Source organism: Penicillium samsonianum, assembly GCF_028829775.1.
Source record: "Penicillium samsonianum strain IBT 33392 chromosome Unknown utg000009l_segment0_segment0, whole genome shotgun sequence".
Classification (NCBI taxonomy): Eukaryota; Fungi; Ascomycota; class Eurotiomycetes; order Eurotiales; family Aspergillaceae; genus Penicillium; species Penicillium samsonianum.
The window spans coordinates 1473089-1488264 of record NW_026643267.1 but is presented as its reverse complement, the minus strand read 5'-3'; the positions used below and the strand labels follow the sequence as shown (position 1 = coordinate 1488264).

Here is a 15176-nt window from a genome sequence, read left to right as displayed (position 1 = left end):
TTATTGCTTCATGTGTTTCACACTGGAATCTATCCACTCATATAACTCGAAAAACTATGATGATCATTATCTGGGGGAAAGGACGGACCAAGTTCATCGCTGTCGGAATCGTGTCCCTCGTTCTCATACTCCTCATTCATCTGCTCGACTTCGCAAACCCCTTTTCCAACCCCGGCGAGCTGTCCGCTTCGATCGACGTAATTACTGCGTGCGCTATCTCTGATTTTGAACACCCCAACGACTCTCATTCTGTTGCCGTCCCACAAATCCCTAACGTTGTTCATCAAATATGGAAAACAAACGACCTCCGAACCTACTCTACGGAAATGGACGCATCGCACGACCGGTGGAAGCACGCTCTCGAGCCCCTAAACTACACAATCAAGCTTTGGACAGACGATGATATCCTCCAACTCATCAATGGAAGCTACGCTTGGCTTTTATCGACGTACGAAGCCTATCCCCAAAACGTACAACGTGCGGACATCGCAAGGCTGCTTGTCATCCATGCAGAGGGAGGAATATACGCAGACCTCGACGTTTACCCGACCTCGGCCACCAATATACAATGTCTCCAAAGTCTCAATCTAGAGGCTATATTCGCCCCTATGACGGGCACCGGAGGGCTGAGCAACCATTTCTTTATGGCGGCGCCCGGTTCCCCATTCCTCCAGTGGGTGCTATACGAGGGTAAGCGCCGCAGCGGTGCGACGTCTCGATTCATCCCACTGCCATACCTACAAGTCTTCTGGTCCACAGGGCCTACGATGGTGACGGCGGCATTTCGAAAGTACGCATGGCTATACGGCAGCCTACAAGACAATCTGGGCCTGTTGGACGATAGATATTCAACGGCGGTGATACAGCACAAGGCAGGTAGGTCATGGCATGGATCGGATGGGCGGGCCCTTAATTATATAGCGGACCATATAAGGATGGATAGTTTGATAGCGATCGTTGCTTTTCTTTCCATTATAGTGGGAGTCACCTGTGTTGTGAGAAGACGTTGTTTTTGAATTACCTTGGAATTTTCACGTACTTGGACATATCGCATGGGTGACAGTGGAAGAACAATGTCAGAAATCAGAAACTTGGTGGATATAAGTGTGGCTTGCTAGGTATTTATCCGAGAACCCCTCTGGAATGGAGCTAGACACCTGGTATAAGATTGTATATAACTCTTTATCAGCATGTCCTATAAAACTCCAGATTTCATAATTCTTAGCTAGTAAGGAAGTCCGATATTTATGTAGGGCATTTGAGGGCAGGCACCAGCTAATTTTAGCAAACGTTTACTCTTTCAGACCAGATTGAGTGAAGTTGAAAACTTGTTTGGTGGCCTGAGATGTACCAGGCACCCATGGAGACAGCGTAGCTAGATAGATCCTTCTTTTCCCTTCTCTCTCTTCTTTCCTCCTCCCGTCCACTCCATACCATGGGAATCAGACAAACAGAGAAGCTCCTTCACTTTAGAGACCCAGATAACAGACGCGACCTCTGTGCAATTATCGAGTTTCGCAATCTCAAAAGGCCGGCCAGAAGACGCTGATCGGCAGGGGCATCTTCAATCCACCTCCCCTAGACATCTAGCTGTTGCTGACGCTGATCCTTCTTCTCAGAACCGAATTCTTCATTGTGATTACCAACTGGTGTACTTCCCAATCAACCAAATCATTTCATTAGCCTTCCGTGATGGGGCTTCTCTCAATTCTGCGTTGACACCAGACCTAATATGACGGCTCCGAGTTCCGAAACGCAGTCACTCACTTCCTCCTGCGATGGAAGCCAGGAATTCTAGATACCTCCCTCCGACGCGTTGAGCGCACTCCATACGGCTACGAACTTCATATATCGTTGCTGATGCTGTATAACTCAAGCCGACAATCGCTCCAAGAGTTGGGTCGAGATGTTCGAGGAAAACATTGCCCGTTATAACAACCGGTTCTGGAGTGCAAATTAAATTAATCAGTCAAAGTGTTACTGAGATAGACGTGGTCAGATGTTCCCACGGCCCGGTGGTGTAGATATTGCAAATCAGTATCGGGCTTCTTATGAGATCCATCGGAAGACTGAGCGTGTATGGTTTCCTATTTTTTTCTTCCTTATCGACGCTGCAATTGTTAATGCCTATCGCATTCAATATATCTTTAAAAAGCAGCAGGGGGCTAGTAGTAGTGATCTACCTAGTCAACTAGATTTTCGGAAGAAGCTCTACAAAGAGCTCTTTGCCTTTGCAGCAAAACCAAGACATACACCAGTGACTAGTACAAGCCACCAGCGAATTCAATTCGATAAGCGAATGGCTTGTATATGGTGTCAGTATCATAGGCAGAAGGGTAAAAGGGGCCAGCAGGCTAATTGATCAAGATCAGGTTGTTTACAATGTGGTGTGCTCCTATGTGCGAAAAGGCAATGTTGGGATGAATTCCATAGACAATAGCTACGTCAGGAGTGCTCGTGGCTCCCAGTGGACAAGTTGGCTTCAGTATTGCTCGAGTTAGCTGAATCGTGCTCTGCGCCTGACCGCGATGTTGGACCAAACCGCGCGTCCGAGCCCTCTGGAGTGGCCTATATTGACGACTCGATCTATCACGTGTACAACTCGCGCGTTTTTCCTTGGTCTGAGCTGCTGGCGACCCTCAGACGAAACGGATTTCAGTTTCAGACAGTGACGTTTGAAGAGTGGATTCAGTTGCTCCGCGAAAGCGAGGCACGGGGTGAAGAGAATATCAACCCGGCAGTCAAACTGATCCATCACTATGAAATGATACATGGGGTCGAGTCTCCCATTAGGCAGAACGGGACGAGGGTGTTCGTGACGGACAAGGCTGAAAGAGACAGCGTGACTCTACGCAATGGTCGCTTGAGTATTGTCGAAGACGGAATCTTGGACTGCTATGCCCGAGATTGGTTTATGAGGTGGACGAACTTTTAAAGTAGAATGTACGGGGTACATAGTGTAGGGAGTGATATGTTTCTGTTAGGAGGGCGCAGACAGCCATAATCTTGGAATTTAGGATTTCGAATTCCCTTGCGTAGACACTAATAGCCCTGACCTGCAACTAAACTCCCTCCCGCAGGCCATACAAGTAAGAGACAGGCTAGGTTGATTTTCTTTTTTTACTTCATTAAAAAAGATAGGAATTGCCGTGGGCCCGAGACACCCAAAACGGTACAAGACTTCCGAACTCGAGTTGTAAATATACCAAAATCACACTTGGATGTGTTACAAAGGCAAGCAACAGTAGTATGGGGAATAATTGATAATCTCAGTTCACCCTATCGGCAGCGCAAAGCCGGGCTGACCCTTAATCGGAGGGCTGGTTCAGCTATACAGTGGAGTTGAGAATTGCAGTAAGCACGCGCTCACCTTTTCAGTTGGGAAATAAACTTAAGGATCTCCACAATAACGCTGTTTATCTGGAAATGAATATCTTATTAGTTCCTCCATTATCGTTTAAGGGTGAGCAACAATGTTCATCTAGCAAAAAGGAACTGGTGTGTCGACTTGAATGACCAATTGCTGTATTGAACGAGATCGATGCGTTTAGTCCGTGGTAACCCGGTAGGCATTTTTGAGAGTGTGACCTTCCGGTTAATTTCCCACTTTCTGCCACAAATCTTTTGAAATTTTGTTTATTAACCACGCAAGTAAAGAGAAGTTGTAAATCATTGGTCAAAGGCTACAGAGACTGAGGACATTTGACCGACCAGCATTATAACCACAGTGTTAGGACAGACCCCTGAGGGCGTCCTGGTACGATATAGATACGAGTGAAGAATGTGAGATGTGCTTGATATGGATATGATGATATTCAGACTAATCGCTGGTCCTCCTAAGAGGATTCGGCCCCTCCTTTTCTAGGGGATCCCTCTGTGCGTATGCAAGCAGGTAAGCGAGGTGATGTATCAACATGCGGTTCCAATAGTGCGTAAGCACCTCCCCCGCATTCCCTATCCCTCATTGTATAATTGGCGTAACACACAGTTTCCCGTCGGCGGTAGAATTAAACAGAAGAGCAATATGGTTTCTACCGAAATTAACAGAGAATGCTGAGGCAAGCCCGGCGCAACCGGTGTGGTATACATATATCTTTTAGCCTTTAAAATCTTTGACTTTTTGATAGGAATTTTGTGGCTTTGCATTCTTTTTGATCGCCTGTTTTGCAAGGGCTAGGTCTTGGATGGCCTGCTTGCCGCCCTGAATCGCACGTTTTATATGCTTTTGAACCTTCGGAAGGTCTGGTTCATCGTTTTCGAATATCGTTTGAAGCTTATTCTCAATTTTTGAGAACCTTTGATCTGAATTAGGCGGTGAATTGGTGATTGAACTAGGAATTTCTACCTCCGGCGAAGGTGTATGACCATAGATCTCAATCACTGGTTCATCTTCCCAGCCAGGATCAATTTGATCACAGACAATATGTGGATTCCAAGGCCAAATGCCAGTATCATAGAATGATGATTTAATAGTTCGTGATTTAAATGTGTCCTTACGAACTGTTTTGATCATCTGAAGAAAGTGCCGTTTATCGTCAACATCTCCACCCCATCGTACAATCTCATTGTTCTTCTTTCGGAATTTCTGTTTAAGAACTGAGAATGGCTTGCCATCGAGAGGCTGGCATCGATGTGTCAATTTCGGTATAAACCACCAAGGTATGATATTAAAGCTTTGGCAAATGTGTTCGAATTCCGGGGTTCCATGAGAACCATGGTTATCCATAACCAATACCCTAGGTCTGCCTCTGGCAACTCGCTTTTTAGTGGCATAATGGAAATCCAATAGCCATTGAATCGCGGTTTTATCGTCCGTCCAGCCTTTTGTAGTTGGTTTAATAACCTGGTAATTGGAAGGGTCATTATCGCCGTCGTACCAATCTTCCATTTGTTCAGAACCACGCATTAAAAACCATGGATGCATAACCCAGCCATCGGCCGAAATGCATTCAATGCCAGTGATATTCTGGCCTATTCCACCGGTCGCGATAGTCTCGATTTCACGGGTAGAAGCAACGTTTTCCTTAGTTCCAATGCCTAGCTGAAAGCCAGTTTCATCCCAGTTATATAGTTCGTGGGCCTGAATTTTATTCTTTTTAAGGAATTGGCCGAAGACCTCATACCAATGAACTAATTCACCGTGTAATTCAGCCTCGATTCTCGCTTTTCCATAGGCTTTTGCGTACGGAGAGTGATATGCGGTGGTAGGCGTGCAATAAATTGGTAGCCGTACATTTTGCTGACCTGCCGGTCGGAACCGCAGTGCTGTAAAATGCGATTTGCAACACCCTCAATATCTAAAGCAGTCGGTGGTGTATACACCGAATTAAGTAGCTCGATCCACCGAATCAGGGATCTCTCTTGCGACTGATTTAGTGCTTTATTGGTGGCTGTACGGCCTTTTCCATTTGACCTGCCCTGCTGCCGGCTCCGGAGCTTCCACTTTGACACGCCAAAATGAGAGGCTGCGGCCTGAATACTGTTGAATTGGCCTGATTTATAGGCTTCGAGGGCATTTGAGAGAAGGATCTCTTCTTGTTCGGAGGAAATCGGCATTGTTTTGGTGGTAAAAAGTAAGGTTGAAAATTGAAGGTTGAATTTTTTGTGAATAGGCATTGGTTTGTGAATAGGCATTGGCTCACCTACACACGGGTACGGGTGTAGGTGAATGCTTAGTCACGGTTATACGCAGACCACGCATTTGGATTTGTAGAAGACGCAGTGTCATACTGCGCCATGGAGAAGCCGTGAGCGAATTCACGAATGGACGTTGCTTTCGATTCATGGATTATATATTCCGCAGCAACGGTGAAGAAATAGCTTGGCTTTTCTTGACGTGTTAAAGAGGCTTCCCGAGGACTAGACGGAAATGGTTGCCTTCAGCAGCGATGGTAGCTGCCGGCCGCGTGGTACCCGGTTAATGAACGAAAAAGAAAGCGTCTTGAACCTCGTTTGAGGAGAATTTGCTATAAGTGATTATTTCATCGTCAATATTGCTGGATTGTTCATGGCTTTATCGTCGTGTGTAATTAACGCGCAAGAGGAAGGTTCGATCAAGGTTTTCAATCGAACACTGGGTCCCAAAAGCAATGATCGAATCATTTGAAAAATGTGAGAAGTTCTTTGACAATGGGGCCGCATTGCGCAATGAAAGGGCATTGTTATGAAATGAAGTGATCGAGATATTGATGATCTTGCCTTGAATGGCAGATGACGATGATGTCATATTTAGCCTTAGAAACGTGGAGGATGTCGACTTGAATCTTTCCGATTACCATGGCTTAACGCCTCTAGCATACGCTGCTTTTAGCTTTCCTTGGAACTACTTTCTCGTACCGGCGGAAGTGCTCTTGTTCTTCTTTAGACAAAGGCTAAGCAACTAGAATTAGAATTAGACCAACACTGAGACGTTGTCTAGCCGCTGGTCGATCGAATCTATCATTAGCATCCATAACATGCTATTCCCGGTCTTTGTGTGCGTGAACTCTTGCTGTGCTCTTACCGATCCAGCGTTTCAGATGGACGATTAGTCGGTCTGATCAATGATAGTTAGCAGAACCCATGATGTATACACTCATGAACACTCACGTGATAGCTGTCGGTTTTGCCGGGACGCTAACATGTCTACAGGTCACCTTGGAGAAGTGGGCCTCTACTATCGAACATCAGTGGTCTGGTCGTCCTTCCGTCGTTGGTGCATTTTTACGATACAATGTGTCCGGTTACGTCACCTGAAATGGAACGTAATACGTTACATTTGCTTTGGTTAATACCTCGGTATAAATCTCTAATATTCCCTGCAATATTCTGACGTCACATGCCGCTAACACACTCTCTGACTAGTGTCCCTATGTTAGTTAAGTGCCAATATGCTTACTAATGCTAGTTCCGAAGCTTCCGAAATTTGATGAGACAGCCTTGATGGAGATGTTCCCAGCAACAATTCCTCCCCGTCGACCTTGCTATACTTCACTACATTGCACTTTGATGGAAACGAGCGTTGTGAACGAGGTTTATGAATGCCCTGATGAGAAACAATATATCCCGGACGTCAGACCACCAGACTTTTCTCTTCTCTTCTCTATTTTCCATATCCTGCATTTATCTACGCCGAGTCCATCCACTCTCTCCAATAGATACTAGAGCATCTTAATTTTGCGTCATCACATACGGAATCAGTTGACGGTCTGTTAATCATGTTGGTCGGTCCAGGACGGCCAACGAAGGCATGCAACCCATGCAAGTCTCAAAAGGTATGAAAGCAGACTCATATACCCTCAATGTTTTAATTTTTAAAAAAAAACCCCGAAAAGTTGAAACGACGAAAAGGGGAAATAATCAGCTGATATACTTTAGGCTGGTTGTTCAGGAGACAGGCCAATTTGTAAACGATGCTCGAGGTTGAAACGTAGCTGCGACTACAGCAGCAAAGCATCTGAAATGCGAAAACACTCAAGGCCATCCTGGGTTCCTAGCGCAGCAGGTAATTCTCCACCGGTACCAACGATCCCTCCAGAGGGCAGCCACTCTACCAGTCACCGCATGGCGCAAATTCGAAATCATTCACCATCCCCTCCAATAGAGGAACGTTATCTCGGGATTCCATTTGAATTGGTGCGAAATCTAGTAGAAGTATACTACGCTTACATAGGCAATGCTTCTCTCTTGTTACACAAGAGATCGTTTCTGGAAGCGCTGGGGGGGGGACAGCTTCCCCTCATGTTGTTCTAAGCGTCTGCGCTGTGGCATCGAAGTGAGATTGGACATCTTGGTCTGTACGAGGGACTAGCTAATACTATATGCTAGTTTCTACCGAGATAAGAACGGCGAAGCTACTCTCAAAGAACATGGCTTTATGGCGGAGTGGGCTGAGCGAGCCGGCAAACTTGTGTTTGAAGAAGTTGAGAGCGTCAATGAGGATAACATTGTGACCTTTTTGAATCTTTCATTGTTCTGGTACAGTCAGGGATCGTGGCGGAGAGCCTATATCCACAGAGGTGAAGTCGCCCTTACTTTGCGGAAACATCATGTACATTAACTCAGGCCTAGGCAATGCAGCGGATGCAGCACATCTTTTGGGACTTGGAGTCGAAAGACCAGGAGGTACAACAGATACGTGGGATTTAGAATTACGTCGCCGTCGCTTCTGGGCCTGTTATTTGATGCACTCTGAAGCACCTGAATCATTGGCCGAACCCGAACCTGGGGGCAACAAGTTAAAGCTAACACTGCCGTGGCCCGAAGAAGACTTTGATACAGGCGTCTCCAGCTGCCACAGCGTATGTTTAGAATCTGGTCAAAGCAATGGAGCGATCTACTGCGAATTGATCAAGGCTGTGAGGCTTTGGTGAGAGTGGTATATCCTCCCCCTTCCGCATTGATGCTGACTTTATCTCAGGTCCTCTGTAAATGCTCTAGTCAAATCCCCAGAGCCAAATCTCAATGGCAGAGTCTCTGCTATTCATGCCCTTGACGATCGAATATCAGACTGGTGGAGCAAACTTCCTCCTGCGTTTCAATTAACGCCGTGCAGCATTCCGGAGGTGCCGCAGAAAATTCTTCCGAAACTCTTACTCATCCATATCATTTACCATCAATGTCTTTGCGCCCTACATTCCTCAATAGTACCTCTATTCGGTTGGAGTGCAGGGGATAATAGCTGTGCAGGGGATAATAGCTGGGCTTCGGCTCGACAGTTGTCAGCTCAAGTGGCTTTTGAGAACGCTTGCGCAGCTTCTGCGCTATTCGACTCGATGCTTTCAACCTTCCCCATGCCCGGCGCAATACCCAGTTTCGCTGCATATGCCGCCTATTGCGGATGTGCAATCCAGGTTCCTTTCATGTGGTGCTCTAACTCGACAGTAAGAGAAAGAGCACGCGCCAATTTCAGGGCAAATGCTAGGATGATACATACTTTAGCAACGTATTGGAAGTGTTGCTCATTACTAGTAAGAAAATCCAGTATTCCTCAAGAAATTTTGTCAATAGGACAGGGCTAACGTCTGGATTAGGAAGTTCAAGTTCGCTATCTTTATAATCTCCATAAAAGGGACCCGATAATTCTTGAGAATGAGCCTAGGTACATCGATTCTAGGAAGCTAACAAGCTTCAAGATCAACGCACCTCATGTTCGAGAGTCTATGCTAGGGCATACTCAGATCCTATGGGCTAACGGAGATGGATTTGCAAGACCAGGGGAAGAAATTGTTGACCTGGGGGCCGAGGAAGAGTGTAGTTCTCAAGCTGTGGCATCAGCCTTGAACAATCAGGAAGGTAAGTTCTTGATTGCATTGTAGAGTAAGATTACGAGCCGAATTGAGCTGAGCTGGGCTGATTCCTTCTCTATGTAGACCCCAAGACCAACTCTCTACAAAATGAGGCTCATTTTCCGCTGTCACTTCCAACTGAAGAACAGTTCGAACCCTGCACGCCTGTAATCCAACAAGGCGGCTATCCTACCGCAGACCTGCCCCTAGGTGACCTTGACACATTATTCGACCAATGTTTTGACCCAGAGATGCTGGATATGTTCCCAACCAATGGAGCCTTGGGTTTCGAACAGTTCCAATTGGGTTTGCTGAGCTTCGGTTTGGTACCCGGCATGGAAACTGGAGTTGAAGACCCAGTTGATTCACGCTCATTGTGGGAGCCGCATGTAGATAGCACGGTACCTAGATATCTGTGAAGCTGTCATGAGCCCCACCAGCACCGGCCGTACGGTTCGGCCGGGCCCGCTAGGAAGCACCCGAGATGTAGGGGCTAAATTGATATAAAGGCAGGAGGCCCTCACTTAGGAGGAAGAAGGGAGGACAGAGATAAATAGGGTCAATTTGCAGGGAACAAGTTGCGATCTAGCTACCTATCCGTGCTTCACTCTCCTATTATTCCCACCGGCGGCTACGGCCTCTGACAGAAGCATACTAGGGCATCATAAGTAGGTGGTACGTAGACTGAGATATGAAGGAATGGACCGCCTCAACAGCAGTTTCCTGAGTTTCCTCAATCAATTAATCATTTCAATCCACATCGTATTGATTCCGCTTGACCTCATTAGTCATCTCAGCATACCATACTATACGAATATAGCCTGTGTAGACACATATGTTTATTAATGTTTCTGATAAATTTCATGGTAATTACATAACGATCCAAAAATATGGTCCATGGCCCGGCCCATGTCAATGTCTAACTGTGTCTAATATGTTTCACTTCTTTAAATTCAGCAAATAGCCTCGTCCAAGCCCCTACAAGACGTGCGCTTTCCATTGGTCTTCAATTCAACATATTCTTTCTCTCAGGTCGGCTAGTAGCTAGTTAAGTACGAAGTTCTGAGTTTAAATGCTGACTAAACCACGTAGTGGCCTGTTTCGCTGCAGCCTCGTACCCCTCCTTATTGGCTGCGTCCTCTTTCGCTCTGATGCAAAAGCCGTGGTTGCATCCCTCGTACACTCGAAATTCATACCTGTATCTTTCTCCAAGTTTGTTCCTGAGCATCGCTTCGGTCTTTGCAGCGACTGCGCCGTTGAACTCGAAGTCGACATCTGCAATCGCACTGGAGTAGGGCACATTGAATTTCTGGATCGCTTCTATGAACATATTCGGCGTGGGAAGCATGTAGCTTGGGTGCCCGTTAAATTGTGCGTCAATCAATCTCTCTGTTCCCCCTTCGATATTCGCTTCGGTACACAGCTTTGTCGACCCCCATCCACCCCAGCAAAAACCGGCGACCCCCAGCTTGCCGCCTGCGGGTAAATCTCTTCTCACAGCTCGTGCATATTGTAAGATTTTTGGATAAGCCTTTGCAGGGTGACCCAGAAGTAAGAAAGAGAGGACCTTCGGGAGAAGGCAGATGGTAGCGTATGCTTTATGCAGCACGCTATCGACGCTCCACCGCTCGAGCGACCCCATAGCAACCTCCATCTGAGGCATCAAGGAAGGGTCGAGGCCGCCGTTGTAGACAACTTCCGGAATCAGCACGCGACAACCTGTCGAAGAAGCGTACTTGTCCGCTAGTAGCTTGTTATTGACCAGCCTCAGAGCAAACGCATCGGTGAGGTAGATGATTGCTGACTTGCTCCGCGATGGGTCGGATCCACCGGCGACATAGGTCCGGATGCCGTGTATGGTCTCCATTTTACCGGTGGGCTCAGCGTAAGTATGAACAAAGCCGCGGAAACACTCCGGACAGGGCATTTTGAGTTGATACTCTAGTGTTTTGACAGAGCAGTGTAAAAAGCAGTAAAAATACTTAAGAAATTTGTAATTGGGATCATTGGGGCGAACCAATGGGTTTATTTATAATCGAGTACAATCGGTCCCACCTCCACTGCTGCTACTAACGAATGCACTTAAACTCGGATGCCGAGCTAGCTAGTGCATGCATCAGTTAAACCCGTTAGGACAATCGGATCTTAACATTGCTCCAGAAGATGCTCAAGCGTTAAGCTCACCCACCGAATCCTAGCGGGTCCCGGAAGGGCCGGATCCGGAAAATCCTTTAATTTACCGCTGCACACCTTGCTGGCACTTGTGATGCCAACCACGCATTGCGGATCTGAAACTTCACACTGACCTCACCAAAATCAGACACTAATGGTGCCTTTCAGGTGCTGCACGGGATCAGTCACGGGATCAATCACGGAATAGAAATGACCGGTGAATTATCTGAATCATGTAATTTTCCGGTCATTTATACAATGCTGCTGGGAATTCCCGGATACCCCGAATATTCCGACATTCTTTGAACTCCGGAAATGTCAGAATCTGAGAAATCTGAAGAACTATCCCCGATATGATTTTGTTTTGGTCCGTCGTGAGTGTTCCACAATATCCCTAGAGGTAGAACGTAAACGAAGGTGAATAGAATCCCGGCTCGATTGCGGAGTGGTAAGCTTGGCTTTGAATGGGTGACTATCTCCTTTGTTTGTCATTGGATCCTGTATTTTTGGCTCCTGGGCTCTTTTGCCAGTATAATTAGTATGCAGATAATCCACATCTGTAGATGGCATTTTTTTTTGTGCAGCCAAGGCAGCTCTACAACAGAAATTACTGTGCTGAAGACAGTGATATATTGGCTAACAACCGCCTATACAAACTTCACATCTAATCGAGCAACTTCATATAAAATGAGCCAAGGCAGTCAGGTTCCTTCCTTTAGCCAGGTTGCCTGTATTGGCTCTGGCCTCTCGGCTGTTGGTCTGGGAGCCACGCTAAAAAGGTGGTACAGCCTGGACGACATCAAATTCTTTGAACGACAATCTGGAAGTGGAGGAACGTGGTGGATTAATACATACCCAGGTGTGTTTTATTTAGATTTATTGACTAAGTGCCGCTGACGCGAACATAGGCTGCGCTTGCGATGTCCCGGGCGCACTATACAGCTATTCATTCGAGCTAAATCCGAATTGGACAAAACTTATGCCTTCAAATGCGGAAATCAAAGCATATCACGATGGGGTTATTGCAAAATATGGCCTGCGTGAGAAAATGGTTTTCTCGACCGAGGTTCTTCGCTGTGTATGGAGTGGAGAGTCCTCTTTGTGGGTTTTGTTCCTTCAGGATACCATCACTGGTCGAGAATATATCCACCAATGCCAAGTCTTGTTCTCCGCCGCTGGGCAGCTGGTCGAACCTCGTCCATGCGATATTCCTGGCCATGAGACTTTCAGAGGCGAGATATTCCATTCAGCTCGCTGGAACCATAACGTTAGTCTTCAAGACAAGAATGTCGTAGTTATCGGCAATGGCTGTAAGTATAATACACATCCTCTCAAGACTACGTCCTATAACCTATTTCAGGCACTGCAGCTCAGGTTGTTCCCGCGATTGTGCCCGAGGTGAAGCATCTGACCCAGATCGTACGGTCACAGCATTGGGTTTTCGAGTCAGCAAATTTCAGCTATGGTAAGATTATGCAATGGGTTTTCAAATATATTCCCCTTGTTTTACGCCTCCATCGACTGCACATTTTTCTCATTGCGGAGAGCGATTTCCCTTTGTTCTTCATGACTAAAGCAGCTGCTCTATTAAGAGCAAGGAAGAGAAAGAGGGTCGAGCGATACATGCGAGAGACAGCACCGGCGAAATATCATGATATCTTGATCCCAGACTTTGATATAGGCTGCAAAGTATGACATGGACATTATCAAATGCTAGAGATCTCCGCAGCTAATAGTTGCTCAGCGTCGTATCTTCGATGGCGGATACCTATCATCCTTGCATCATAGTAACCTCACCCTGACCGACGACAAAATTGTTGAAATCTTATCCGACGGTATCAAAACCGACAAAGGCTTTGTCCCAGCTGATGTCATTGTTTTGGCAACAGGCTTTCGAACCAACGAATTCCTCCAGAAAATGCAGATAGTTGGGAATGATAGTGAGACTGTCCAAGAACATTGGTCCAAGTATCCAGGCCCTGAAGCATACAATTGCTCTGCCCTTGGTGGATTCCCTAACTTCTTCATGCTGTTGGGGCCAAATTCAGCTACTGGCCATACTTCAGCGTTGATGGCAGCAGAGAAGTATAGTCATCCGTTGCTACTTTGGAGCTGAATGGTTAGCTAACTACCTACTTTCCAGCTCCATCAATTACGCTCTCCGAATTCTCAAACCTGTCTTCGAAGGTAAAGCTACATCGGTCGAGCTTGACAGCAAGGCAGAATACACTTATGTCTACAAAATGCAAGACGCTCTGAAAATGCGAGTTTGGAATGCTGGTTGTCTTTCGGTAAGTATATTTACGTAGCTGTGATATGATAGCTCAGATGCTGAATGAGTCAAAGTGGTATTCCAATGAGAAGAAATGGAATTCAATGTCGTACCCGTGGTCCCAAGCACACTACTGGTTCAGGAGCCTCTTTCCTGTTTGGTCAGATTGGAAGATCAAGGTGTGTAAGTTCTCGCTCTGGATACTATCGCCATGTGTTCTAATATTTGGCCCTATTATAGAAACCACCAACTTTGCGCAATTCGGGATATAGATATTTCTTCCTCGCTGCATTAGTGGTGGTTTCCAATGTATTTATAGTTAGCAAGATGGATACTGGCTCTAGATTGGCTGTGATGGCTAAGTTGAAGCAAGTCCTGAGACTGTGAATTGGACTACTATGTATGTTCTTCCAAATATCTAGTGATAAGCGAATTACCTTGCAAGAATGAAATTTATGAAAGTCGAGACAAGAGCGAAATTCAATTCAAATATTTAAATATTTATTTACTCCTCAGGTCTTTCACGACCTTGGGTCGTATGTAGCCCCCTAGCTAGTGTGCACTGCTCCGTTGAATATATACATTGGATGGGCTCACCCCCACGCGACAATTCTGTTGAGATTCATGAGACCAGGAAAGACCAGGGGGTCACACTGCCTGACTTGTCAGGCAAGAACCGCATTATCAGCACTGAACCTCCTGAAACTCACTTCCCATGGAACTCTTCATAAAAGGGAACCACAATTCACCTCGCTTGTAGATGAGCGCACAAAGCTATGTTTATAAATACTACGTGAGCTACATAGTATAGATAGACAGACTTAGAACAATCTCTTCTCAGGGTGTATGCTTCAATTAGACCTATTATATTTCAACAAATTCAGCCATTATACCGCATCACCATTTTTTTTTTTACCGTTCCGTCCACATTGCGAACGCGATGATAGCCCTGACGATCTTGATGTCGGGCTTCCATGCTCTTCCGTTAAGTTCTTTTGTTCCGTCTACGCTCTCTGGCTTCCTACCTAACATCCGCGGCAGGTTACCGAAGTGGGGACCCGCTGCTTCAATAAGCATGCGACGCTGCTCATTCCATCTTGTGCATCGAAGTAGGAAATGCTGGGCCGTTTCGCGCTCAACACCACACTTGCACAGATCGCTACCACTCTGGCCGATTCGATGAAGATACCCATTGAGTCTCGCATGTCCCATGCGGAGTTGAGCTAGCATTGAGGCTTTCTCCCTATCTAGGCAATCATATAGGACCTTCGTGTGAGGTCCTGGGAGGGCTGAATCTAACTGGCGTGTAAATTGGCCAGAGGTCGACTGTTGGAAATTGTTCTTCCGGTGCTGTTTAGCATTTGCCCGTGCCCATCGCAACGCCGACGCCCGCAGTTGGACTTGCGCCCATGGCGGGGAGTTAATTCCGCTGATTTTTTGCTGTTGCTTCGCGTGCAAGGCTATGC

The 15176-nt window shown here is 46.4% G+C and overlaps 5 protein-coding genes across 5 annotated transcripts; 4 read left to right on the top strand and 1 right to left on the bottom strand.

Annotated features, from left to right (window-relative positions):
- Nucleotides 1-56: 56 nt before the first annotated feature.
- On the top strand, nt 57-948 carry N7471_013527 (glycosyltransferase family 32 protein; the record flags this gene model as incomplete). Its single annotated transcript, XM_057286246.1, has 2 exons — nt 57-876; nt 944-948. 2 exons carry the CDS (start codon nt 57-59, stop codon nt 946-948), a joined length of 825 nt encoding a protein of 274 aa, XP_057129571.1.
- Nucleotides 949-7847: 6899 nt separating this feature from the next.
- N7471_013526 (uncharacterized protein) lies at nt 7848-8523 on the top strand (the record flags this gene model as incomplete). The annotated part of the gene is made up of 3 exons (XM_057286245.1): nt 7848-7863; nt 7963-8279; nt 8431-8523. The coding sequence occupies 3 exons, from the start codon at nt 7848-7850 to the stop codon at nt 8521-8523; spliced, it is 426 nt and encodes a 141-aa protein (XP_057129570.1).
- A 248-nt stretch (nt 8524-8771) lies between these two features.
- On the top strand, nt 8772-9685 carry N7471_013525 (uncharacterized protein; the record flags this gene model as incomplete). The annotated part of the gene is made up of 3 exons (XM_057286244.1): nt 8772-8861; nt 9114-9273; nt 9351-9685. 3 exons carry the CDS (start codon nt 8772-8774, stop codon nt 9683-9685), a joined length of 585 nt encoding a protein of 194 aa, XP_057129569.1.
- Nucleotides 9686-10314: 629 nt separating this feature from the next.
- N7471_013524 (uncharacterized protein) lies at nt 10315-11193 on the bottom strand (the record flags this gene model as incomplete). Its single annotated transcript, XM_057286243.1, has 1 exon — nt 10315-11193. The coding sequence occupies one exon, from the start codon at nt 11191-11193 to the stop codon at nt 10315-10317; it is 879 nt and encodes a 292-aa protein (XP_057129568.1).
- A 932-nt stretch (nt 11194-12125) lies between these two features.
- On the top strand, nt 12126-14097 carry N7471_013523 (flavin-containing monooxygenase; the record flags this gene model as incomplete). Its single annotated transcript, XM_057286242.1, has 7 exons — nt 12126-12297; nt 12347-12748; nt 12799-13127; nt 13183-13523; nt 13582-13729; nt 13785-13893; nt 14030-14097. 7 exons carry the CDS (start codon nt 12126-12128, stop codon nt 14095-14097), a joined length of 1569 nt encoding a protein of 522 aa, XP_057129567.1.
- Between the last annotated feature and the right edge of the window lie 1079 nt (nt 14098-15176).